This window comes from Heptranchias perlo, chromosome 9 (assembly GCF_035084215.1).
Source record: "Heptranchias perlo isolate sHepPer1 chromosome 9, sHepPer1.hap1, whole genome shotgun sequence".
Taxonomy (NCBI): domain Eukaryota; kingdom Metazoa; phylum Chordata; class Chondrichthyes; order Hexanchiformes; family Hexanchidae; genus Heptranchias; species Heptranchias perlo.
In genome coordinates, this window is record NC_090333.1 from 30,012,747 (window position 1) to 30,039,650 (window position 26,904).

General features: G+C 41.9%; 1 protein-coding gene across 4 annotated transcripts in view; it reads left to right on the forward strand.

Moving 5' to 3' along the window:
• The window catches only part of b4galt2 (UDP-Gal:betaGlcNAc beta 1,4- galactosyltransferase, polypeptide 2), a 342,550-nt gene that overhangs the window by 154,112 nt on the left and 161,534 nt on the right, over positions 1 to 26,904 (forward strand). For all 4 annotated transcript variants that reach the window (XM_067990105.1, XM_067990101.1, XM_067990102.1 and 1 more), the window contains exon 3: positions 22,940 to 23,175. In XM_067990105.1, the coding sequence (XP_067846206.1) occupies positions 22,940 to 23,175 (236 nt within the window). The remainder of the gene's footprint in view (positions 1 to 22,939; positions 23,176 to 26,904) is intronic.

The following is a 26,904-nucleotide window of genomic DNA, read 5'->3' on the forward strand; positions in this document are numbered from 1 at the left end:
TTAAGACTGAGATGAAGAGGAATATCTTCACTCAGAGGGTTGTGAATCTTTGGAATTTTCTGCCCCAGAGTGCTGTGGGTGCTGAGTCATTGAGTATGTTCAAGATTGAGATAGATAGATTTTTGGAATCGAGGGATATGGGGATCGGGCAGGAAAGTGGAGTTGAGGTCGAAGATCAGCCATAATCTTATCGAATGGCGGAGCAGGCTCAAGGGGCAGTATGGCCTATTCGTGCTCCTATTTCTCATTTTCTTAGGGAGACCTAGGTTCTTCTACTTAAATTCAACAAAGGGTAAAGGGGATACGGCAGAAGCATTTAAAATGGTGAGAGGTATTGGTCAATTTTTGTCAATTTGAGGTCTGATCAATTTACGCAAACATGCACATTATTTTACTTCCTGGCTTGTTAAAATTGGAAACTAACTCTTTCTGGAAAACAGAAAATTGTTCAGCCCTTCAGTACAACCACCAATGTCCCCAACCTTACAAAACTCACTGTGGCAGCCTCATTAACAGTGTTTGGTATTAGGTGATTACTAGATCTGTTTCCTAGCAACGCTTCTGTCAATCAGATGATGCCAGCAGCAGCCAGCACATCAAATAGGAAATAGGAATGCACAGATTATGTGTTCTGCTCCAGAATTGCTCCCCCTCCTGCCTCCCTGTGAAAATGTAATGTAATTAACATACCCACAAGCTGTGGAGCGCGCCTTTGTCTTCGTGGTAATGTTCCCACCTCTGAGTGAGAAGGTACAGGGTTCGAACCCCACTCCAGACAGTCCTAGCAAATGGAGACCGGAGCTCTGGCTTTGAATTCTGGGTTGATATCTAGCTGGAAACTCCTGTCTGGTGGGTGTGCATGTGGGTGCCCCATAGTATGAGTTCTGGGAGCCAATAAAGCCCTCCCACCTTATAGGACTACCACCCTGTCCCTGGTATAAAGATGGTTATGGCCATGGAAGAAGCGTTCATATTGTGGCCTGTGAATCCTTCCACTACTTCACAGTATTCTCTAAGTGTGTGCAGATACAAAACCAATAACCCTTCAACCTCTTCACTCTAGTCCAACGTTTCAAGTGGGTTCCAGCAGGATACAGGTAGCTTTATTGACTTACTGAATAAATACTACCATGGATTCATAAAATCAAATGTACAGATTGCAGATCTGAAAGAAAGTAAAATCAGTTTAAAAAAGGATTTAAAAATAAATAGTTTCTTCATAAAGGGAGCATAAATTAATACGTCAATTTAGTGTCATTTGGGCATAGGTCAGGTTATAATGAGGCAGCATTTGTGTCCCCTACAGTCTGATAAAATGTAATGTCGTATTCCTTAAAGGTTAGGCTACTCAGCGCCTGGTACCAATGGGTGGACTGTGCGTGGTGCATGCTCCTCCCATTGATACAGGTACTTGAAAATTGCCGGGGGTTCCACAACCAGTTAAAGACCCTGATTTAATTATTTTAATAAGGCTCCTGCCTGTTTCAAGGCCCACTTGAAAATTGAGTTGAGTGGGCCTTGGGAGGCCAATAGGCGGGACCTTTTTTCAATTTTCAAGTGCCTACTGTCCCATGTGAATGGGGTGGACAGCATTTGTAAATGGCCTCTGCAGCTGGACTGCTTGGAGAATGACTTTTGTAGCTCTGCGTGAAGTACATGAAAGCACAGTTATTACTAATAGACGTATATGTCTATGAAGGCTTGCTGTAACAGAATGGAGGTAAGACACAGCTCTGAAGGTAGAAATAGCTACATGCTCAGAGAAATAATATAACAGTAGGGATCAGGTAGTTATTCCCCCATTGAGAATCATCCGTCCATGTTTTGTTAGATTTCTGCAAAGAAAGCCAATCAAAGGAACTCAACTGATTTGGTTTGTATGTTTAACTCTTTCGTGAACTGTTTCAAAGCTGCTGCATTATTTAAAATGACCTCAACAATTTATTGTTCCTGCTTGCTTCTGTGAATGCCTGCCCGTTAATAAACATGTTAGACTAAATTACCAGTTTCAAAATGATACATTGGTGTTTTCTTGATCCTACTTTTCCCCTTCTGATCTGTAAAGATTTTATAGCTTCCTTGTTTCACATATAAATAAGGTGCCATCAATGGACAAATCTTTAGTGGTTTGGAATATTTGGTAGTAGCGTTCCTGTTTAAAGTTTCAAAAGTAGTTTAAGTGCAAAGTTGTGTCTATATTACAAAAATAGGGAGTGAAATTGGTCTTCGGCAAAAGTATGAAACGGACGATAGCAAATCGGCAGCCTGAAGTCAACGGAAAAGAAAATCAGGGCACAGTGTAAAATGAGCTGCCAATTCACTACAAACCTGTTTAACACTTTCGCCAAAGTCTAATTTCACCCCCATGGGCTTCTTGCCATTGTAAAATGTAATAGGTAAACATAAACGAAGGAGGGATTGAACTGAAGTTTACCTAATTTCATTCCATTTAAAACCAATAATTTCAAGCACATTATATAAACATTCGCAGCCTGATGTATTCTACAAAACTGTTACAAGCAGTCCATGGGTTGGAAATTGGTTATGGCTTGTTTTCGGATCCATAACATAGGAACATAGGAACTTAGGAACAGGAGTAGGCCATTCAGCCCCTCGTGCCTGCTCCGCTATTTGATAAGATCATGGCTGATCTGTGAAATAACTCTATATACCCGTCTTTGGCCCATATCCCTTAATACCTTTGGTTGCCAAAAAGCTATCTATCTCAGATTTAAATTTAGCAATTGAGCTAGTATCAATTGCCGTTTGCGGAAGAGAGTTCCAAACTTCTACCACCGTTTGTGTGTAGAAATGTTTTCTAATTTCGCTCCTGAAAGATCTGGCTCGAATTTTTAGACTGTGCCCCCCACTCCTAGAATCCCCAACCAGCGGAAATAGTTTCTCTCCATCCACCCTATCTGTTCCCCTTAATATCTTATAAACTTCGATCAGATCACCCCTTAACCTTCGAAACTCCAGAGAATACAACCCCAATTTGTAACTCATAACTTAACCCTTGAAGTCCGGGTATCATTCTAGTAAACCTATGCTGCACTTGCTCCATAGCCAGTATGTCCTTCCGAAGGTGCGGTGCCCAGAACTGCTCACAGTACTCCAGGTGCGGTCTAACCAGGGTTTTGTATAGCTGCAGCATAACTTCTGCCCCCTTGTACTCTAGTCCTCTAGATATAAAGGCCAGCATTCCATTAGCCTTATTGATTATTTTCTGCACCTGTTCATGACACTTCAATGATCTATGTACCTGAACCCCTAGGTTCCTTTGGACATCCACTGTTCTTAACTTTTTACCATTTAGAAAGTACCCTGTTCGATCCTATTTTGATCCAAAGTGGATGACCTCACATTTGTCTACATTGAATTCCATTTGCCACAGTTTTGCCCATTCACCTAATCTATCAATATCGCTTTGTAATTTTATGTTTTCATCTACACTGCTTACAATGCCACCAATCTTTGTGTCATCGGCAAACTTAGGTATGAGACTTTCTATGCCTTCATCTAAGTCGTTAATAAATATTGTGAATAATTGAGGCCCCAAACAGATCCCTGCGGGACTCCATTAGTCACATCCTACCAATGTGAGTACCTACCCATTATCCCTACTTTCTGTTGCCTTTCGCTCAGCCAACTTCCTAACCAAGTCCGTACTTTTCCCTCAATTCCATGGGCTTCTATCTTAGCTAACAGTTTCTTATGTGGGACCTTATCAAATGCCTTCTGGAAGTCCATATAAATAACATCCATTGACATTCCCCTGTCCACTACTTTAGTCACCTCTTCAAAAAATTCTATCAGGTTTGTCAGGCACGACCTACCTTTCACAAATCCATGCTGGCTCTCTCTGATTAACTGAAAATTCTCGAGGTGTTCAGTCACCCTATCCTTAATTATAGACTCCAGTATTTTCCCCACAACAGATGTTAGGCTAACTGGTCTATAATTCCCCGGTTTCCCTCTCTCTCCTTTCTTAAAAAGCGGAGTGACATGCAATTTTCCAATCTAGAGGGACAGTTCCTGAATCTAGAGAACTTTGAAAGATTATAGTTAGAGCATCTGCAATGTGCTCACCTACTTCCTTTAAAACCCTGGGATGGAAACCATCTGGTCCTGGGGATTTGTCACTCTTTAGTGCTATTATTTTCTTCATTACTGTTGCTTTACTTATATTAATTTATTGAGTCCCTGTCCCCAATTCAATATTAGTTTTCTTGGGATTTCCGGCATGCTGGCCTCTTTTTCTACTCTAAATACTGACGCAAAGTAATCATCCAACATGTCCGCCATTTCCCCATTGTCAATGACAATATCCCCACTTTCAGTTTTTAAGGGGCCAACACTGCTCCTGACCACCCTCTTTTTCCTAATGTAACTATAAAAGTTCTTTGTATTGGTTTTAATATCCCTTGCAAGTTTCTTTTCATACTCTCTTTTTTGTAACTCTTACTATCTGTTTTGTGACCCTTTGTTGATCTTTGTATCTTTCCCATTCGCCAGGATCTGTGCCATTTTTTGCCTTTTTGTATGCCCTTTCCTTATGTCTTTTACTGTCCCTTACCTCTTTAGTTGTCCATGGCTGTTTTTTTTGGCAAGTAGAGTTCTTGCCCCTCAAGGGTATAATCCGATTCTGTATCAAGTTAAATGTTTTTTTAAACATTTCCCACTGATCATCAGTCGTTTTACCCATTAACAAATTTGCGCAGTTTACCGTGGACAGTCTCTGTCTCATCCCTTTGAAGTCGGCCTTACCCAAGTCTAGCATCTTAGCAGCTGACTCACTTTTTTCCCTCTCAAACACTACATTGAACTCGATCATGTTATGATCGCTATTGGATAGATATTCGCGTACAGTTAAGCCGTTAACTAAATCTGGTTCATTGCTCATTACTAAATCTAGTATGGCTTGCCCCTTTGTTGCCTCCAGGACATATTGCTGTAGAAAACTATCCTGAACACACTCAAGAAATTCACTACCTTTCTGACAGTTGGTAGTCTGCTTTTCCCAATCTATGTGAAGGTTAAAGTCCCCCATTAAGACCACCATGCCTTTCTTACACACTTGTCTAATCTCTGCATTTATACAATCTAGCACTTCAGAGCTGCTGCCAGGGGTCCTATACACAATTCCCACTATAGTCTTAGATCCTTTCCTATTTCTCAATTCAACCCATAAGGGTTGGCTGCTTACCTCTCGTTATATCCTCCCTTATCATTGAAGTGATTTCATCTCTAATCATGAAGGCTACTCCTCCCCCTCTTCCATTTTCCCTGTCTCTCCTGTAGACCTTATAACCCGGTATATTTAGTTCCCAATCCTGACCATTCTACAGCCATGTCTCAGTGATAGCTATCATGTCATACCATCCAATTTGAATTTGAACCTGCAGTTCATTTAATTTATTCCTTATACTCCGTGCATTTGTATATAGAACTCTTAGTTGGGCCACACACCCTAGCCTGACTTTCAGCTTTGATGCAGGGATAATTGCCTTACACCTCCTAGTTTTCACTTTATCTGTAGTGTCTAAAGTATACTCTCTTTCAGCTGCTCTATGCTTTTCCCTTTCACTTGTTCTTGAACAACTGTTTGTACTATTTGTATTGTAAATTTCCCGTGGGTCTTCCCCTCTCTTGTTGCTCTCAACTTTACTCCCTTCTGACTCCCCTCTCAGGTTCCCATCCCCCTGCCACTCTAGTTTAAACCTTCCCCAACAGCACTAGCAAACACCCCTGCAAGGACATTGGTCCCGGTCCTGCTCGGGTGTAACCCGTCCCGCTTGTACAGGTCCCACCTTCCCCAGAACCGGTCCCAATGTCCCAGGAATCTAAATCCCTCCCTCCTACACCATCCCTGCAGCCACGCATTCATCCTGTCTATTCTCCTGTTCCTACACTCACTAGCACGTGGCACTGGTAGTAATCCTGAGATCACTACCTTTTGAAGTCCTGCTTTTTAATTTATCTCCTAACTCCTTAAATTCACCTTGCAGGACCTCATCCCTTTTTTTAACCTATGTCGTTGGTACCTATATGGACCACGACTACTGGCTGTTCACCCTCCACCTCCAGAATGTCCTGCAGCCGCCCCGCAACATCCTTGACCCTAGCACCAGGGAGGCAACATACCATCCTGGAGTCACGTTTGCGGCCGCAGAAACGCCTATCTGTTCCCCTTATAATTGAATCCCCTATCACTATAGCCCTGCCACTCTTCTTCCCTCCTGTGCAGCTGAGCCACCCGTGGTGCCCCGAACCTGGCTCTTGCTGCTTTCCCCTGATAAGCCATCTCCCCAACAGTATCCAAAGCGGTATATATATAACTAGCCGTGCACCCAACCAAGAGACCCGAGGCCTGCCCAAAATTAGTCCTCGGGCCTTATTAACCTTTTTTTGCGCAAGCTGCTGGCGCCTGTCGTGCCGCCACAGGCCACTCGTGCATTTCACTATTGGGCCACTGCCGGCGAGTGGTGCTGGAGCGGCGACGGGGGAGCGATTAGCTTGAGGACGATGGAGTCGGGGGAGCACTGCCGGCGAGAGGTGTTAGAGCGGCGACGGGGGAGCGATTAGCTTGAGGACGATGGAGTCGGGGGAGCACAGGAATATTTTTTAAACTTTCCTAATGGTGATGGCCGTTGCTTGGGCCGCAGCAACCATTTAAAAATCCAGAGGGGAGCAGGCCCGGGTCCTGCTCTGCTTAGTCAAAACCCAATTTCTGCAACAGAACCTTTTTCAGGCAGTGAGCCCCTCATTTACATATGTAAGGGACCGAATGCCTGTTTTAGGCAGCCATGCAGGATGCCTGCAAAACCTCTTATCAATATGGCGGCACCAGGAGCAGATTGGACGCGAGATGTTGCGCCCCAAACTGAGGACCAATTTCTACCCCTATGTACCTTAAATAAAATGACATCAAATTGTAGGTTCTTCAAGCCACAACCTGATTATTTTTATTTGTAAGTAGATCATACACTGTTGGTATTTGATACATGAAAGCAGGACGTACAAACCATTGTTTTCTCAGATTTTGACCCTTCCACTTCTTTCAAAGAGTAAAATCAGGCGGCGTGTAAAATGGGCAGCTGACCTGAACCTCTCCACTTCCGGGCTGGCGAGTTAAATTAAAATGACCCCAATATATTGGGATGGCAGGAAGAACTTTAAAAGCTTTACAATACTATTAGATCTCTATTTGTGACTGTCATTGGATAGCTGTGGCCTCTAAACTGTTGATTCATGTTGGATGGTTTGTGCTTTCCACTGGAACTCTCTGTACTCATTATCATGTGACCAATATGCACAGCGGCAAATATATCAAAGCGATGACAATGTCATAACATTGCAGATGTTAATACGTGAAGATGTGCAAAAAGACACCAAGACTGAGACAGATGTTTGTGTGTTAGAAAACTCTTGTTGGAACTGTATATCCTTGTTTTGTGGCAACCTGATGGGCATTTGCATCAGGATGATTGGGGGACTGCATCCATAACCTAATAATATATATTGCTCCACACAATGCAAAGGGCAGAAGGCTTAGAAGAGACAGGGAAATAATACTCCTGGTTCCTCTTACCCATTGCAGAATTGATACCGATTAATGCGTTGTAGTTTTTAACTCCAGTTTACTTTTATTCTGTATTAATCACTGTGTTTGTCATATTGCCTTTAAATGGCAGCTGACTCTATTTTCCACTCTGTCTATCTACGTTTATCCAGTGGCTGAAAGCCTGTTTTGGAGTAAGATTCCCTTTTCACCGGAAACTGAGGAGCTACTATTGAAAAAATAATGAAAACAAAACGATTTTTGAAACCCATGCTCAGTTCCAGCAGCCTCCTCATTGACCACTTAAACAGCAGCAGCTGCTGAACCTGGAGAAATGCCAGGACGTTACCAAATGTGTTTACTAACTGTCTATTTTGCTGTTTTTGCATTGGCTTTATCCTGTGGAATTAGTCTCACCCAGAGTTCAATTAGGCAGAAGTCTCCTGCTAACTAATGAAGTCCAGTTCAATGCCTGCAGTGGCAACTTGGTGTTCATGTGCAGGCAGCTCATGGGAGATTGTGATCTCCCATCTTCCTGCTTGAAGATCATTATCTCTCACTTGTTTTGGCTCCTTTGGTAGATCCCATTCCTCCTGTTTCACGAATATGAAGGAAAATGAGAATTCTATGGATACAGGGTTGTCCCAGTATCAAAACAGTAAGGACAGTCTTCCATTTAACCTATAGACCCAACAATTTTAACAGAGGGTTTTCACTGAATACTGGAATCGCCTCACTTAAGAGAAAATATCTGTATACTCCACAGACAGGTGGGCTGTGAGGAGAGAAAGAGAAACAGAGAGAGAAAGAAAAAGGGAGAAAAGGAGTAACACGGGGTATAAAAAAAGATAAAGCAGAAGGAATGAGGAATATATTAATGCCACTTCACATTTTCTCACAGCCCATGTTACTGATGTGGCTTGCTGCTTTTAATCATGTTTATGCTTTTGGCACGACTTATTGTTTTGGGCGTATGGCTTGTGACTGAAAATCCCACTCTTGGGATTTGTCCAATTTTGATAACTCTGCCGAAACTCCATTTTGAAACGCTGATCCAAATTATCTGGAAAGCGCAGCTACCAACTTTCTTTGGGGGACACTTCTAATGGCTGAATCCAGCAAGTACTTGCACCTTCCAATGTAGCTATCCTGAGTGGCATCTGGGGCAGCTAATTGGTGCTATTTGCCTCCCTGAATGATGATTTCCTACATGAGAAGTTGCATCCACAGACTTCCAGTACCAGACTCTGAGACCTCTGATCTACAGCTGGTTTCCAGTTATATATAATTGCTACTCTCTGTTCCTTCTCTAGAAGGTGCATTTAAAAACTACAGATTGACATAACCATAAATAAATTAACACAAAATTAAAAGCGAGATAAAGAAGAAAATTGACCTGTTAAAATCCTGCCGAGAGAAAGGAGAACTGGGATGAACATAAGAAAATATAGAAACACATTTAAAGGGTGATCAGAGGGGCAAATAGAGACTTGGAAAAAGGAATAGCCTAATAGTAAAAATTGCTTTCAGTACCACAGTAATAAGAGGGCAGTCAGAGAAGAGGTGAAAACCATAAAAGATACAAATGGGTTTGAAAATAAAAGTGATCACAAAATAGTAAGTGTTCTGGATAACTATTTCCTCAAAGTGTTCACTGGGGAAGACATGTGCAGCATAAGTCAGACAGAGATATCCCAAGTTTAATCAATGACTTCATTATGAATGAGATGGAAATCATAGACAGATTAAACGGGCTGCAAACAAATAAATCCACAATGAGAGATGGTATTTATCCCAGAGTGTTAAGAAAGACTAAGGAGGAGATTTGTGAGGCACTGACAATTGTTATAAGGGAGTCAATGGACACTGGGGAGATACCAGTAGATTGGAAACAGGCTAATGTGCCTATATTCAAAAAAGGGTGACCAAACATATACAGGAGATTACAGAAACAGTAGTCTTACTTCCATCCCATGTAAAATAATAGAATCGATTATCAGGTGTAAACTTGAGGATCATCTGTACATCAATAACCTAGTTAACAGCAGTCAGCATGGATTCCAGAAGGAGAAGATTCTGCCTGACCAACCTCCTTGACTTCTTTGAGGAAGTGACAATCCATGTGGACGGTGGTAAGCCCTATGATGTGGCATATCTCCGCTTCCAAATGGCTTTCGATAAAGTTCCACATACAAGGCTACCAATTAAATCCAAAGCTGTAGGGACTCTGATTAAACTCTGGGAGTGGATAAGAAACTGGCCGAAGAATAGTTATGTCAGAGTGTGGGAGGGGGGAGTACTGAGTGGAGTATCTCGGGACTTAGTGCGGGGACCACTACTGTTGCTAATTTACATAAATGATCTGGACTCAGAAACTCAATACAAAGTGGTCAAATTTGTAGATGATACCAAACCAGTAGGGGCAATGGATTCAGAACAGGCAGCTCGGAAATTACAGAATGAGTTAGACAAAATACGTAAGTGGAAAGAGCAATAGAAGATGACATTTAATGCAAACAAGTGTAAAATGCTACACGTAGGAAGGAAAAATAGGCAACATGCAACTCCTTGAATAGTGTTGAAATAGCTAATGATGAAGCTGAAAGAGATCTGGAGCCTTAGTAGACTTGAAACTAAACATGTTCAACCAATCCAGGACAACAAAGCTAATGGAATGTTGAACTACATAACCAAAACAGTAGAATATGTTAGAGGAAACAACAATCAAACCATATAGTGCTCTGACGAGACTGAACCCTGAACACGGTGACCAATTCAGGTCACCTAGAAACAATTCAAGCATTGGAGGCATTGCAGTGAAAAATTAGAAGGCTGGTAGTCAGGGCAGGATTTTAAAAGGGAAAAATGGGCGGGAGGGGGGCATTGAAAATTGCAACAATTTCAGACCTGCCTCCAACCCGGCGCATTTCAGGTTTTCACCGGAGCGGGACAAGGGGCGGGCAAACAACCCGCTCTCAGGAGACGGGTTGGTCACTAAAACCTTTCAAGGAGGCTGCGGGCCTCCATTTTTGAAAGGTTTTCGATTTCAACCCCTGGGAACTGGAATTCCCGGGTCTTCTCCTTCACGCCACGTGAGAGGAGGTGAGAAGGCCCGAAACTGCAGGTAAGTGCCTTTTCTGGCACAGCTTGTGAGCCCGGAGGAGCAGGCTTGCTTCCCCCAGGCCCAACAAGCCTACCTGCAGCGCCCCAACCCCCCCCCCCCCCCCCACGATTGCAGCTCCCCCCTCCCCCAAACGATCGCGGACCCCAGCACTGATCCCTTACCCCCTTACTCTCCCCCTGCCTGGTGATTGACCCCCACCCCCAGTGACTGATACCCGATCACCTCCCCCGATCCCTGACATCCCCCCGCCAAATCCGTACAACCTAAGACTTACCTGAAGACGTCCTCTTCCTTGCTCTGCTCCCGTCCGACTGAGACCAGCCTGTCAATCAAGCTGGCCTGTTGGATGGGAAACTGCAAAAATAGGATGTCCTTACATCAAAATCGTAAGGAGGTCTGGAAAACCCGTACTTCCGGGTTTCCCTTCCGCCCCGACCCCACCCCCGCCCCTTCTCCGGGTTAAAATCCTGGCCCTAGTGTCAGGGGTCTGAGTTATGTGGAAAGACTGGAGAGACTTGGGCTTTTCAGCTTGAAAAGGAAGCCACTTGAGATGTGAACTATAGATGTATATAAGATTGTGATGGGTATAGAAAAAGCTAATGGAATATTAAATTAAACTACGGGAATAGAACTCTGAGACATAGATTCCAATTAATAAAAGTTAATTTTAGGACTGATTGATATTGGGAAATTCTTCTTTGCACAAAGAGCGATTGATATGTAGAACAAACTACCAGATAGAGTAGTAAATGATTCCAGGGTTTTTGAATTCAAGAAACAATTGGATGCTATAGTGGTATAGGGGTGTTAGGATCTCATGGGATGGCTGATTTATGATGGCCGGAATGGCCTTCATCATCTGTAATTATCTTGTGAGGAGAACAGCAATAAGCGCACAGAATGCTCGTGTAATTTGTTGATGCACCTACCTGAACTGGATTCTAATTAAAACCCTTAATAGTCAATGTTTTCCTTTCATTCCCCGCAGAGAATTTTTCAATTGAAATGCATGATGCTCAAAAGAGAGAATTCAGTGCAGAAAAATATTGGTTGGAGCCAGGGATAAATTTATGTCCTTAGTATTACCTTAGAATGAGATAATGGCAACGAAGGTGCTTTTGGTTTGAACAAATTCATAAAGGCTGTATATGAAGAAAGGCATTGAATCAATACTGGCTTATATGTATCTGCCGATAGACTATGATGATCATGATCAGAATGACTTGCAGAAAACTTGTAATTGAAACCTGTGATGCTTCATACAGGGTCATTGTTGCCATGTAATTAGTTTGGAGGAGGAGGAATAATTTTTAAAAAATGAATTCAACTTGGCTCTAAATGGGTTTTAATTTAGGAGATAGCAGCCAGTCTCTCAATCTCTCTTTCTGTCTCTCGCTCTCTCTCTGTGCTTTTGATTGCCATTAGAATTCAAATCAAATCTTTGAAACAGTTAGCTGTTACATTGCTTATTTTAAAAGATGACATCTGTCCCTAAGAAACAGTTGGAAAAAAAGTTCTCCTTATCTTTAAATATGCAGTTGTTGATCCTGTTTCTTAAAACAGTGTCAATGACGTTATTGGAGTAATTGTCTTGGTGAAGTAATAATGCGCGGGAGTCGAATTAACATTCAATAGAGATACGGTCATTAACCTAGTAGTGCTTCAGCTGCCATTTGAATTTGTATCTTACATGCTCAGGCTCAGTAACTCCTCCAGGCTAATTCTCTTGAAGATGTCCTCAGCACTCACTGTTTAAAACAAAATAAGGAACATTAATAAGAGCAAAAAAGGCTGTTAATTACTTTTATAACATTAAAAAGGTTACAGCTGATGAAACTCTGTTTAGAGGTATTATCTGGTGATTTTTGGCCCAGAATTTCCTGTCAACTTGCGCTCATAAAACGGCGTAATCTCGATGGACTGCTGATTTCTGGTACAAAAGATCGAGGGAATGTGGTTGCAAGTGACTTATGCTCGTTCTTATGCTAGATCCGAATTCCCTGACCTTTTGCGCTGGTTCTTTGTATCCTTCACCTAGATTCGCCGCTGCCCATTAACGCAGCCCCATCCCACAACTGCACAAGCATAGACCATACAATGCAAATTTCCTGTATATTCCCAGGTTCAGAATGGGTATCTTCAAAGTGGATCCATTTGACCCAAATAAGGTGCGAATCATAGAAAAAGTTACTGCACAGGGAGTGGATTGTAGCTCCGCAGTAGTGTCATAATGCTTTAAAAATCCCCTAAATACATAACCTTTGATTGAGGTTTTGTGAACTTTCAGTGATGTTGAAGTAAAAAGACCTTTGTAATCGGTTGTTATTTGGAAGAGCTGTGAAACTACAGTTTCATGCTGTGTGTGATGACGTCATGTCAAAGACAAGAAAAACATTTCACTTTTATATACATAGGTTATAAAGAGAATGCAAAATGTTCTGTCCTTTTTACAACACAGCGAACAAGAGTATTATTAATAGAATTAGTCGTGATTAATTTGACGTGCTGTAGAAAGATTTGATAATGGGGACAAAGCAGGAACTATCTGATATATTAAGGAAGCAGAGAGAATTTTTACGTTGCGTTGTAATCATGCTCATTTTTTTACACCGCAGCATAGTCCACTTAGGTGCACAGGAAATTTTGGTGTAAATTGATATTGGCAAAAATTGGCGTACGAATGGGCGTAACTTCCCAATTACGCTGCTACGGGAAATTCTAACCAAATTGTCTTGGAAAACAATTTATCAAGGTTGCAAACAGTAGCAGAATATTGAGGCATGATCTGTGATGTGTTAACACCATTGCATTAATGGCTGCACCTGGCACCTTAAATGCACTATGTTTTTAACAAAATTTGAAAATACTGGGTTATAAAGTTTGCACTATAGCTGGTAATATGTTTGCTGCAGCATGGAGACAGATCAGTAGCATCGTTGAATAGCACAGCAGAGGATGTAACTAATGAGACAAGTATTTACGAAGTTATCCCTGGTAGTTGCTGGGGTACCACAAAACAACAGTGAGATTTTACATAGCCTAATGCCCCCTTCAACAACCCTGATTTAACAACTGATTGTTAACTCTGCTCATGATTTTCTGCAACAGAGGCTCTCGGGGGTGACATTGAGAGTTCCACAGGCAACAGCAATATTCAGTCCGTCTTCATGGATGTGCCATCACCTTCTCGAGGGCGACTAGGGATGGACAATAAATGCCAACCTTCCAGTGGTGCCCCGTGCTTTAATTGGAACTCTTGCTGATAAAATCAGTAACGCTGCGATGAGCCTGACTTCTACAATGATGTCAAGCCTATGTTTAATGAGACATGGACATGAGTAGGAAAATGGCTAATACCGTTAATCTATGTGGATTTGTGCTGAGGTGTTTTCTGTTCACTTTTAAAATGGTTGTTGAAATTCATTGAGAAAATACACAGTGACACTGTTGCATTTCATGACATCCCCCAGCTATTCTATTTGTAAAAGAAATGTAAGAAAATATTAAATGTCATCTGAATAATCTTACAAGAACAACAACTTGCATTTATATGATGCCTTTACTGTAGTAAAATGTCCCAAGGTGCACAAGGTTTTAATTGCTGAAGTCACAGGTGAAAAGGCCGGTTTTGACTTGCTAAGCAACTTAGCAGTATCCAAACCATTGTGACTTAATGTCACATTATTAACCAATGCTTGCTGAAGGTATGAAGTAGCTTGTGAGGGGACAGATAATGCTGATCAGATGCCAAACTGACAGCGATAGGATGTCGTCTAATAAATGAGCAGATCTTCCAACCGCGCCCTGCCCCCCATCAAGAAGGTGCCCATGGGGGAGTTCATAGGCTACTCCTGGAATTTTTGTGCATTCTGCCTATATAAGGCCTATGGGGAATTCACACCATCTGGTATGAGTTCTCCTAAAAGCCTTATGAAGGATTGATCCCCTCTCCCCAAGAGGCCCTCTTGGTCCATTGGAAAATGAAATGTGGAAAAGAAGATTTTGTTGGCTTCTTCCATGGCCTGCTGTCTCTCGCCTGTGTGGTATGAAGCTGTTCCGGCACTCCAACCAACAGCTCGGGGGGGGGCGGATACTGCTTACACATCCTTGGTACCCCTGGCATGCATATGACCCTGTCCTTGCAATTTGGGACGGTGCATGGACTTTAAAGCATGGCCAGACAGGGTTCTGCTCCACCTCAGTTGCGTCGGCAGTGGGTGACATCCGTAATTTAAGGGCTTTTGCGTTTGTGCTCCGAGAACAGAGCTTTTGCATGCTGGAGTGCTAAAGATGAAAATTGACTCCCAATTCTCAAGTTCCAGGAGTCTTGAAAATATGAAACGATTGTACCAAATCCAGGGCTGTCGATAGGTTAGCTTTCAACAAACGCTAAGGTGCTACATAAGAGACTCATGACAAAGGTCAGAGTATATCGAGTCAGGGGCCAGGAGGCAGAATTGAAAAACAGAGAACAGAGGGTAGGAGTTAAGGGAAGTTTTTTGGACTGGTAGAAAGTGGGAAGTGGTGTCCCATACTGATCCAGACTGGGACCACTGTTCATAACAACAACTTGCACTTATATATCACCTTTTACTATAGTAAAACGTCCCAAGGCACTTCATTATATACATAAATGATTTGGATTCAGAAATTGGAGTTTTGACGTTGAAATTTGTAGGTGATACCAAAGCTAATGGGGGTTAAATTCGATAACCCCTGAATCCGGGTGCAGGGGTTGCAGTGCGCGATTAACCCGCGCCCGTTTATTCCGATGCCGGCAACATGTGAGATTCGTGCTGCCGCCTCATTTACCTGATTCCAGTGCGTGCAGCCAGGCGTAGCTGCATTGTTCAGTAACTTCTCACCAGCAGGGGGGCCTGTCATCGTGTGAGTGGCTCGCACCTCGCACCTCTAAAAGGCAGCCTGCACCTCTATTTGCAAAAAATAAGACACAGCCTGAATGGAGGTCAGATATCACGCACGTAAAACACAGATGCAGGTCCTGTCCCTATGTTTACAAACTGATGAGTTACAGTAAAACATTGAATAAAGGTTGCGCACTACTAAATCCCACATCCTCCAATCTGTACGCCAGACCTCACCGATCTGCCTATCTAAGTTTGTACCGGGCCTGCAAGAGAGTGCGCACCAAGGTTCTCTGATGATGCACTAGAGGTCTTGATGCAAGAGATGGGTAGGAGGAGGGTATCCTATATCTGCAGGGGGGCAAGAGGCCCTCCAGACATACGCTCAAGAGGTGGTGGGAGGCAGTAGGGGCGAAGTCAATGCAAGGCGCATAGCACCACAAACATGGAAGCAGTGCAGGAAGAATTTCAGTGCTTTGATACGAGTGGTCAAGGTGAGTGAGGTTAACTGTCAAGTGGCATCACCTACCAACAGCACCACTAGCCGCATCCACTGTTCCACGCACCACACCCCCATCACCCACCTACCAATCTTTCAATCAGTACTCAACTCTTCCGATCAGATGCTTCCGCTAACCCTCACACATTACCACTGTTTCAAGCCACACACCCACAGCTCACAGGTCACACACACTGGGAGCTATTCAACCGTGACCGGCACATCACCTAAACATCCTGTAGGACACTCACCAACACACATCCCGCTCTCTTGCAGGAGAAGATGGCGCATAACAGGAGACAGCAAGTGGCAGTGGCATTTAGCCCCTCGAGCTGGTTCTGCCATTCAGTGAGATCATGGTTGGTCTGCGACCTAACTCTATATACCCGCTGTAGCCCCATATCCTTTAATGCAATTGGTTAACAAAAATCTTTCAATCTCAGATTTAAAGTTAACAATTGAGCTAACATCAACTGCCGTTTGCAGAAGAGCGTTCCAAACTTCTCCCACCCTTTGCATGTAGAAACATTTCCTAATTTCACTCCTGCAAGTCCTGGATCTAATTTTTAGGCTATGTCCCCTAGTCCTGGTATTCAATTATAGGAGACCTCCAAAAACAAGTACAAATGCATCAGCAGCCAGAAGCAATAATCCAGTGACTAACCTGTAAATCCTGCATGGTCTCTTTAAATAGGGCTGGTAGGGTGGTCCCCCAGGCCGTCTATGACATGTTCAGCTGTTCATGGTTAAGACACTGCATTGGCTGGAGCGTTGAGAGCCAAAATGGTGTCTATCCCTTTAAATCAGCATTACACACTGATCTAACACATGTTCTTCTTACTTTGCATGGAATCGACGTTCGTTATCTGCGCATGCGCAAAAGCCTTCACCAAGATGGCGTTCAGGGCGCATCACGCTAGAAGCGTTCGTGTGCCTTCTGGACAGCATCTTGGGACCTTAGGAGGCCGCGTAACGTCTACAAAACGTTGCTACATAGCCGATGTGGAGAACTGCACTAAAATATATGAATACACAAACAGGATTGCAGAATGGGTGGATAAGTGGAAAATGCAATTCAATATAGTGAAGCGTGATGTGGTTCATTTTGCTGAGAGAAATAAGGAAGTCACTTATTCCTTGGAAGGTAAGAAACTAAATGGGGTAGAGGAGCTGAGATCTGGGAATATAGATATATAAAACACCAAAGTAAAACACTAGTTGATAAGACTTGATAAGGCTATAAAGAGTGCAAACAAAGACTGGGGTTCATTTCTAGAGGAATAGAATACAAAAGCAGAGCGGTAATGTCACCAGAATTGAGAGGATGTAACTATTAGGAACGATTGAGCAGGCTGGGTCTCTTTTCTCTGATCCATAGACTAAGAAGAGTTCTGATAGAGGCCTTCAAAATTATGAAGGGGTTCAATTGGTTGGATGTGGAGAAACTATGTCCACTTGTGGGTGAGTCCAGAACAAGGGGGCATAAATGTAAGATAGCCATCAAATAAAGAATTTAGGAGGAATTTCTTCACACAGAGAGTGGTGAGAATATCGAACTCGCTGCCACATGGAGTGGTTGAAGCAAATAGCATTTCTGCATTTAAGGGAAGACTTGATGCAAACATGAGGAGGAAGGAAATAGAGGGATACAGGGGGGAGGGTGAGAAGCAATAATTAGATTGGGAGGAGTCTCACGTGGAGTATCAACACCAGCATACACCATTAGGGCCAAATAACAACAACAACTTGCATTTATATAACAGCTTTAAACAGTAAAATGTCCCAAGGTGCTTCACAGGAGCGTTATCAGACAAAATTTGACACCAAGCTACATAAAGAGATAATATGACAGGTGAGGGTCAAAGAGGTAGGTTTTAAGGAGGTTAAAGGAAGAGAGAGAGGTGGAGAGGATTAAGGAGGGAATTCCAGAGCTTAGGGCCTGGGCAGCTGAAGGCACGGCTGCCAATGGTGGAGTGATGAAAATCGGGGATGCGTAAGAGGCCAGAATTGGAGGAGCGCAGAGATCTCGGAGGGTTGTAGGGCTGGAGGAGGTTACAGAGATAGAATGGGGCGAGGTTATGAAGGGATTTGAAAACAAGGATGAGAATTTTAAAATCGAGGCGTTGCTGGATTGGGAGCCGAAGTAGGTCAGCAAGCACAGGGGTAATAGAAGAACGGGCCTTGGTGGGAGTTATGATATGGGCAGTAGAGTTTTGGATGAGCTCAAGTTTATGGAGGGTGCAAGGGGTAGAGACAGGCGATGTTACGGAGGTAGGCGGTCTTGTTAATGGAGATGATATAGGCTGTTTCTGTGCTGTAGATTCTATGTAATTCTACGTAACAACTTGTATTTCTATAGGGCTCATTATATACAGAAAGAAAAGCCTCCAAGCACTTTACAGGGCAGTAGGTTGAAGTAGGTGGGGGAAAAAAGGATGGAGACAGTCAAAAAGGGGCAAAGTCAAAGAGGAGGGTCATAAGAAGTTTTATGAGGCAACTTAGAAATTCTGAGGGCATGCTTGTGTGTAGCAAGCCCATATGTAGTTTATTTTTAGACTGGTAGCTATGCTTGGGTGTTTTGGCATCGATTATAGTTTAACTGTCAGAGAATCGTACTTATACTTGGATGTAGCTGATCCAGCACAGACTGTAGGTTAGATTAAACTGGTATCTGTGCTGAGCTAGCTGTCATATACCAGTTTTAAGTAGCAGGCAGTTCTAGTAATCCCTGTACGAATCCATTTATAATCTCACCACTGTTATGAGTTTGTTGCAGTTCTTCTGACTGTGCTGGAGCCAAGCCCAACAAGAACACTAAGATAGTGTGAAAGAGCCAGATGAATGGCAATGCCTGGAGTTATAACCTGTATCAAAAATAGTCGTATGTTTTAGTGTAGAATATTATCGCATCCTCTTATTATTTCACTGATTTAAACCAAACCATCACATTAATTAAGTGAATGGATTTTTTTTCAAAGATTTTTGTTTATCACTTTCCAAATGCGGAATGAAAACCTTCAAATTATATAGATTGGCAAAGTAAGAAGAGATTAGCATGTCACCAGGTTCAATTTTCCATAAATTGCATTTTAAGTCATAAAATAATTAATAAAGTAGGCAAAGGTGTGATGGGATTTATCATCTTAATAGTTTACAGTCTTTGCTGCTTGTGCAGTTAATATTAATCCTCTCCGATCAGTGACAGAAGTTTCAAAAAGCAGCAAGATATAACATTGTTTTTCAAAATAAATTGATTTAAATGCATTATATTCAGAAAACTTCTATTGAATTTTGAAAGAACTTATCAGTAAAAGAATTCTTTAGGACACACGGTTGCCTTATATGAGCTTGTAAAGTTAGGTCTACACAACAGTGTGATCATTGATGTGATGACGTCAATCTGCGACTGCTTTGTGTCTTTCCATATTTACACACATATTTCAGGCTAAGTGATGTCCTTATTTTCCAAAAAAATTTGATCACCTTCAAGAGATTATCAACAAACTCTAGCTCCAAATGATGGATAAGATTCAAGAAGTGAAAGTGGGGCTGGGGTAGGAGAAGAAGGAGAGGTTCAGGCAAAATGGCATTCTAGATTTGCATATATTGTAACCGGTATAATGAACTGTAAAGAGTATATCAGTCAATGTATTTATACTCCGCCTTACTCTGCCATATGCAAAATACAGCTTTTGTGTTTGTTTGCTCATCTGCTGCTTTGTTTTAACAAATCCTTTACTCTCTCAAAAAAACAAGTTCCTTGGAAATCTAGTTCTGTTTTTACTTTATTTTTGTTTGCTAGAGTGTATGATAGTCATTAAAGCACAGAAAGCTCGAGTCCCAATGTTAACTTGGGGTGGAAATCAAGTGGGCAGGGGCCAACATCAGCCCCAAACCGTCCTGACCACAGCAGATTGAAGGAATGGTCCCTGGCACTCGGGACGCCCGGGGTAGGGGAGGCCTAAACTTTACCTTGTAGGGCCTGGAGGAACACTTCTGCTCCTCCTAGCCCCACAAGAAAATGTTTTTAAAAAAGTTAGAAGATTTAACTTTTTGGGTATTTTATGGCCCCAAATCCACTTCCTGCTAGGCGGACCAGGTGGGAAAGCTACACCCGCTCAGGTCCACAGTTAAAATAGCACTGGCCCCAATTATGTCGTCGGAGCCCGATTTGCATATTTAAAGTAGGACCCCGCTGGTTCAGGTAGGTGTCCATCTTGCCTGCTTAGTGCAAGTTAAAATTGTAGTGTGTGGGACCTGGGCGGGTGAGTCCCATGGGCGATTTTAACTGCCCGCCTGCCTAGTTTCTACGAACGGATAAAATTATCTCTTCACAAGTAATAACCGTTTTTTGTGAAATTTTAATTTTAAGAATTTTACGTCCTGCATTGACATTTGGTTTAATGTGTAAAATAGTGTGACATAATCAGTAGCAAGTAAGACTAACGTAATCAGGCCCATATGTAGTAGAATGGTGATAAATATCGACACCTCTTGCTGCTCTCAGTACGTGCAAAACCTTCATTTTGAATTAATTTTAACCTAACCTGCCCGGCGGGAAACTGGGACACCCATTTTACACCCAGCCCGATAGCAATGGAAAGTAAAATCACACAGGGTATAAATCGGGCGGCTGATCTGATCCCATAATTTTCCAGTCAGGCGGGTTCCCAGTATGGACAGGACAACGCTATTCTACTGCCATCGGAAATCACTCAAAACAGTAAGACAGTCTTGATAATCTCATTGCCAGCTTGTCAAAATGAAAATAAGCCGCAAAATGGGAAAATGATAATATGGTCAATGTGATAATTTTATAGAAACTGTCACAATCCCTGTTGCAATATAGTGAAGCATGTTAGTTTTATATAGTCTACTGTGAATGTAACTGTTGAAAATGAAGAATTGAATTGCGCTCTGGGCTGAATTCAGAATTTAATAACAAATCACTGCTTTGCCACACATTTAAATTTGCAAGAGATGCAGCGTGGACCCCTGTCAGACTCCTGAAATAGAGAAGGGCAGGAAGTATTTTTTTTACAATCCGACAAATATCCTCTAGTTGAAATATCCAATTAATCTAATTGGTTAAATCATTTTGTGGTATTCCTTTGAGAATAAAGGTAAATTAGCTTGTTTTTGTAACATTAATGTATTTGTCAATTTTGTAATTTAACAGCGCTCACGTTATTTTAAGAGCAGTTTCTGGCTCAACTTGTTTTTGTAACAATGTATTTGTAAATTTTGTAATTTGTCATGAACTATTGCTTTAGACATGGGCTTTGGTCATTGTAAACTGATTTTTAATTAATTACACTAGTGTTTGACAGAAATATTTGCAGAGAATAAATAATTTCAGCAGTTGATGTGGCCCTAAAATTATCTTACTATGCGGGTGACACAATTTACATAACGAGATCCGACTTAATTACATCATTTACATAATGTGCTCAGTAAACATCCTGTGCGACTGTATTATTCTTCTTGCACACAGTGGGCAAAACATGGGAACAGAATACAGTACATAGTATCTATAAGATCAAAACAATTGACCAGCGTAATGCAGGACATCCTACATCATTATAATATATATATACACACACACACATACATACACACAGACAGTGAGCTTGGTGATCTTTATACCTCAGTGTCTGCATTCAAGTCCTACTGCAGTCAGACACTGGAAGTTAATTAGAGCACAGTTTGTGGAAGTTTGAATTGGAAGGAAATATAATGGTGTTGTTATTATGTGATAGAAATTAATCTCTATTCTTATAACTCTCAGGAGCATGATATTTCTCTGTGTTCTATTGAGCTTTGCACCATAATGAATACCCTGTAATGTTTGCATGAAATATAAATTGAAGAATTGGTAGCCTCATAGAAGAGAAAGTTAGCAGAGTTAGTCCCTGGAGCCTCATAATGAAGGTGCAGTTTCTTTTAAAACAGATGTTATACTGGGATCTTGATAAGAAGTGTGTAATACATTGAAGTACTTAGAATTCAAGTTGGCTCACTGCTGTTAAGCTGCTTTCATTCTTTTGGGTTTTTTTTGACTTTGTTGCGGCTCTACTGACATGATGCTGTATTTACAAGCCTAGTTTTGGTGGTGTGGTTAGGGAAATTATTAATAGTAACTTTATTACTTTTTGCCTGTGAAGTAAAGTTTCCCATCAGAGTTGGGACGAGGTGCAAAGAGTGGGCAGGCAACCTGCTTCTCGATTTACCAATACTGCTCTCATAACTTGCAGCTAGGAGATGCACAAGCGGGTCTTGGGGTTACATGTCCATTACAAGGTTACTCCCCAATGCCATGGCTCGAATTAGCAACTTGCTTTGTGATGATAAACGTTCATCCTATATCGCAGTGAGTTGAAACTCCAGTGCCTCATCTCGAAGCGCTGCTTGTTAATGGTAGTAGTTTTGACTAGCCAGTTGGGTATTGGAGTGCCCAGAGATTGTTCTTCATAGCATTTATTGACCTCAATGATGATATTTTAAACAGAACTGTATTGTAGTTTATGAAAGCAACATGTTCAGAAAGCAGGAATATGATTGAGAGTCCATATACACAGCTATATTCCAGGCTGCTGTACTGTCTCATTTCAATAAAGAGGACTAATTAATTATGCTAAGTAGTCTGCCTGAATAATCCACATTTCCTCCTACAATATTACATTTCAAAGTACATTGTGAATAGACAAAGCAAGAGTCACTCCACTGGGACTGCTACTGCATTCTTCCTAATAGCTGGAGAAAGATTGACACTGCCTGTGAGGTTACCAATTTACTGTCTTACTTAGGATTTCCTAACGAAAGAGAAACATTCATTACAAATGTACGTGTGGAAAATAACAGCTTTTGCTTTTTTTTTTATTATGTTGCAGTTGGAAGATTGCTGATAGAATTCAGCTCTCTGATGACAATGGAGAAGGTTCAGCGAGAGAACCCAGATGTACGAGAGGGAGGCAAATACAAGCCTTCAGACTGTATAGCTAAGCAAAGAGTTGCCATCATAATTCCATTCAGGCACAGGGAGCATCACTTGAAGTTCTGGCTGCATTACTTGCATCCCATTCTCCGCAGGCAAAAGATCAACTATGGAATTTATATCATAAACCAGGTGAGTCCCCAAAAACCATACAGTTCTATTTGAGGCAGTTGTGTCTTTTTTTTACAAGCCAGGGATTTCATTTGAGCTAATTATTTCAGCTAATAAGCTACTCATACTGATTCTTTTACATGATTCCTCCTTATGGTATCACAATTCTAGCCCTTATTAGGCTGATGAGTATCAAAACACTAGTCATAACAAATCAACTATATTGAATAAGCACTTGGACTATCTTCTCTCTCTTTGATACTATAGGCTATCTGTGTCAAAGATCAAAATTATGGGGGTGCTGCAGGTTCTTCAGGTTTGATGCTTCAGACTTACTCAGTTGCAAGTTGTAGGGTCCTTGGATCAGTGCTGCAGGTCCGCCTTAATTATGAGGGGACTTACTGCAGGAGAGAAATACTTCCAATTCAGGCTACTCCGTTAATATTAACTCAGAAGAGTGCTAGTATTGGATTTTCATCTGGGAATGAAAAAGGTGCCAGTCCCTTGTGATTCATCGGAGACTGAGGTCAGCTGTGCCTTTTCACATGACCTAAAATGGGAGGGTAGAAAATGATAACAGCAAAAGTGCTAATTACTACATATCCTAAATGTTATAAAGGATGATGTGCATACACTTAGCAATGTCTATAAGTCCTTATGTCCCCTTGTTCCTGTGTTTTATGTTTCAGAATTGCTGGTCAGACACAGCCTGTGAGCTGACATCTTATGTAATATCCCCTCAGGTGATACCAAAAAGTTGCTCTCCAGTAACAGAGGCAATATGGATAGGTAGCTAGGAACAACAAACCAAGATTGTTATGCATATTAGCCGGAAATTTCCTTGGGAGTTCTCCCAATCGACCGCTGTAACTTTGGCGGAAGATCAGCGGAAAGCCTGAAGTTACGGCGGCCAATTGGGAGAACCCCAAGGACATTCCCAGCGAATATTTCTGCTTCTAGGCTGCCCTTGCTAAGGAGTTTAAAAGCAATATATTTATCTCTGGAAGAATGGAGCTGTTAGATACCTGTGCAACATTAAGAATATATGGCAATTCCTTTCACTATAAAAAAGACTTTTTCTTACCAGATAGGAGGTATTTGCAAAAATTTTGTATGGGAGAGAAAAATGGAGAAGTACTTTGCACTGAAAGTAGTCCCCTCACAGTATTGTTCTTTAGTTTTAGTGAAGCTTCATCAATCAGAGGAGCATCTTGACACTGAGCACCTATAAATATACTGATTGTCTGTGGATGCTTTACACTTGGCTGGTAATTACATGGCTACACAAGTGAATCCAAATCCCTTTAACTGCCTTGGACACTGACAATCTTTTTGAGTTTTCACAATACAGGAGACCCCCAGACCTAAATAATGCCATTTTAAGGAGGTGTAAATTATTGTTACAAAGGAGGAGAGGGGTGGTTATAATGGTTGTCTGTTCAGGAAGGTGCAAGAATGTAGCCATGAGGGTGGCAATTTTAGTTAAAGAAACGATTACAGCTGTGAGGAGGGATTATATGTTAGAAGGATCATCAAATGAGGCTATATGGGTTGAGCTAAGGAACAAAAAAGGGGCAGTCACACTACTGGGAGTGTACTATAGACCCCCAAACAGTCAGAGGGAGATAGAAGAGCAAATATGTAGGCAAATTTCTGAGAAGTGCAAAAACAGTAGGGCAGTAATAGTAGGGGATTTCAACTACCCTAATATTAACTGCGACACAAACAGCGTGAAGGGTATAGAGGGCGCAAAATTCTTAAATTGCATTCAGGAAAACTTTTTTAGCCAGTACGTAGCAAGCCCAACTAAAGAGGGGGCAGTTCTGGATTTAGTTTTAGGAAATGGACAGGTGGAAGGAGTATCACTGGGAGAGCATTTTGGTGGTAGTGATCATAATTCAGTTAGTTTTAGCAGAGTTATGGAAAAGGACAAAGATAGAACAGGAGTAAAAGTTGTCAACTGGTAAAAGGCCAATTTTGCTAAGCTAAGAAGTAATTTAGCAAAAGTGGACTGGAAACAGCTACTTCAAGGTAAATCAATGTCAGTGGGAGGCATTCAAGGGGAAGATTCAAGGGGTGCAGAGTAAACATGTTCCCACAAAGAAAAAGGGTGGGGCTGCCAAATCTAGAGCCCCCTGGATGTCAAGGAGCATACAGGGTAAGATAAGGCAGAAAAGGAAAGCTTATGTCAGACACCGAGAACTCAATGCTACAGAAAGCCTAGAGGGGTATAAAAAGTGCAGGAGTGAAATTAAATAGGAAATTAGGAAAGCAAAGAGAGGGCTTGACAAATTATTGGCAACTAAAATCAAGGAAAACCCAAAGATGTTTTATAAATACATTAAGAGCAAGACGATAACTAAGGAAACAGTAGGGCCTATTAGATACCAAAAACAACCCATGTGGGGAGGCAGAAGATGTTGGTATGGTTCTTAATGAATACTTTGCATCTGTCTTCACAAAAGAGAGGGACAATGCAGACATTGTAGTTAATGAGGAGGGGTGTGAAATATCGGATGGGATAAACTTAGGGAGAGAGAAAGTATTAAAAGGATTAGCATCCTTTTAATAGTATTAAAAGTTCCGCACCCATGAGGACGGCCTCAACCGGGATCTTGGGTTCATGTCACGCTACACATAACCCCACCAGCAAAAAAAGGAAAAAAAATTATGTTTTTAATATTCCCTCTCTCTCTCTCTGCCATTTGGGTTTCTTTCTGTCTGTCTGTGTAATTGACACAATGTATATCCAGTGTACTGGGATGTGCTGTTCTCCGTGACTGGCCTGTTTGAATAACAACGACACCTTTTGATTGGTGTGATGCTGTCCCAGCCTAGTATAAGATATGCGATTTGAGAACCTTTTCACTCATTCACCTGACGAAGGGGATAATCTCCGAAAGCTTGTGATTTTAATAAATTTGTTGGACTATAACCTGGTGTTGTAAGATTCCTTACATTTGTCCACCCCAGTCCATCACCGGGATCTCCACATCATAGCATCTTTGAAAGTAGATAAATCACGAGGGCCGGATGAAATGTATCCCAGGCTGTTAAAAGAAGCAAGGGAGGAAAAAGCGGAGGTCCTGACTCATCATTTTCCAATCCTCCCTGGATAAAGACGTGGTGCCGGAGGATTGGAGGACTACTAACTTTGTACCATTGTTTAAAAAGGGAACGTGGGATAGACCGAGTAATTACAGGTCAGTCAGTCTAACCGCGGTGGTGGGCAAATTACTGGAATCAATTCTGAGGGACAGGATAAACTGTCATTTAGAAAGGCACAGATTACTCAAGGGCAGTCAGCATGGATTTGTTAAGGAAAGGTCATGTCTGACTAACTTGATTGAATTTTTTGAGGAGGTAACAAGGAGGGTAGAAGAGGGTAGTGCATTTGATGTAATCTGCATGGATTTTAGCAAGGCTTTTGAGAAGGTCCCATGTGGCAGACTGGTCAAAAAAGTACATGCACAAGGGAAAGTGACAAGTTGGATCCAAAATTGACTCTGGCAGGAAGCAAAGGGTAATGGTCGACGGGCGTTTTTGTGACTGGAAGGCTGTTTTGAGTGGGGTTTCGCAGGGCTCAGTACTAGGTCCCTTGCTTTTTGTGATCTATATTAATGATTTGGCCTTAAATGCAGGGAGCATGATTAAGAAGTTTGCAGATGATACAAAAATTGGCCGTGTGGTTGATAGTGAGGAGGAAAGCTCTCGACTACAGGAAGATGTCAATGAACTGGTCAGGTGGGC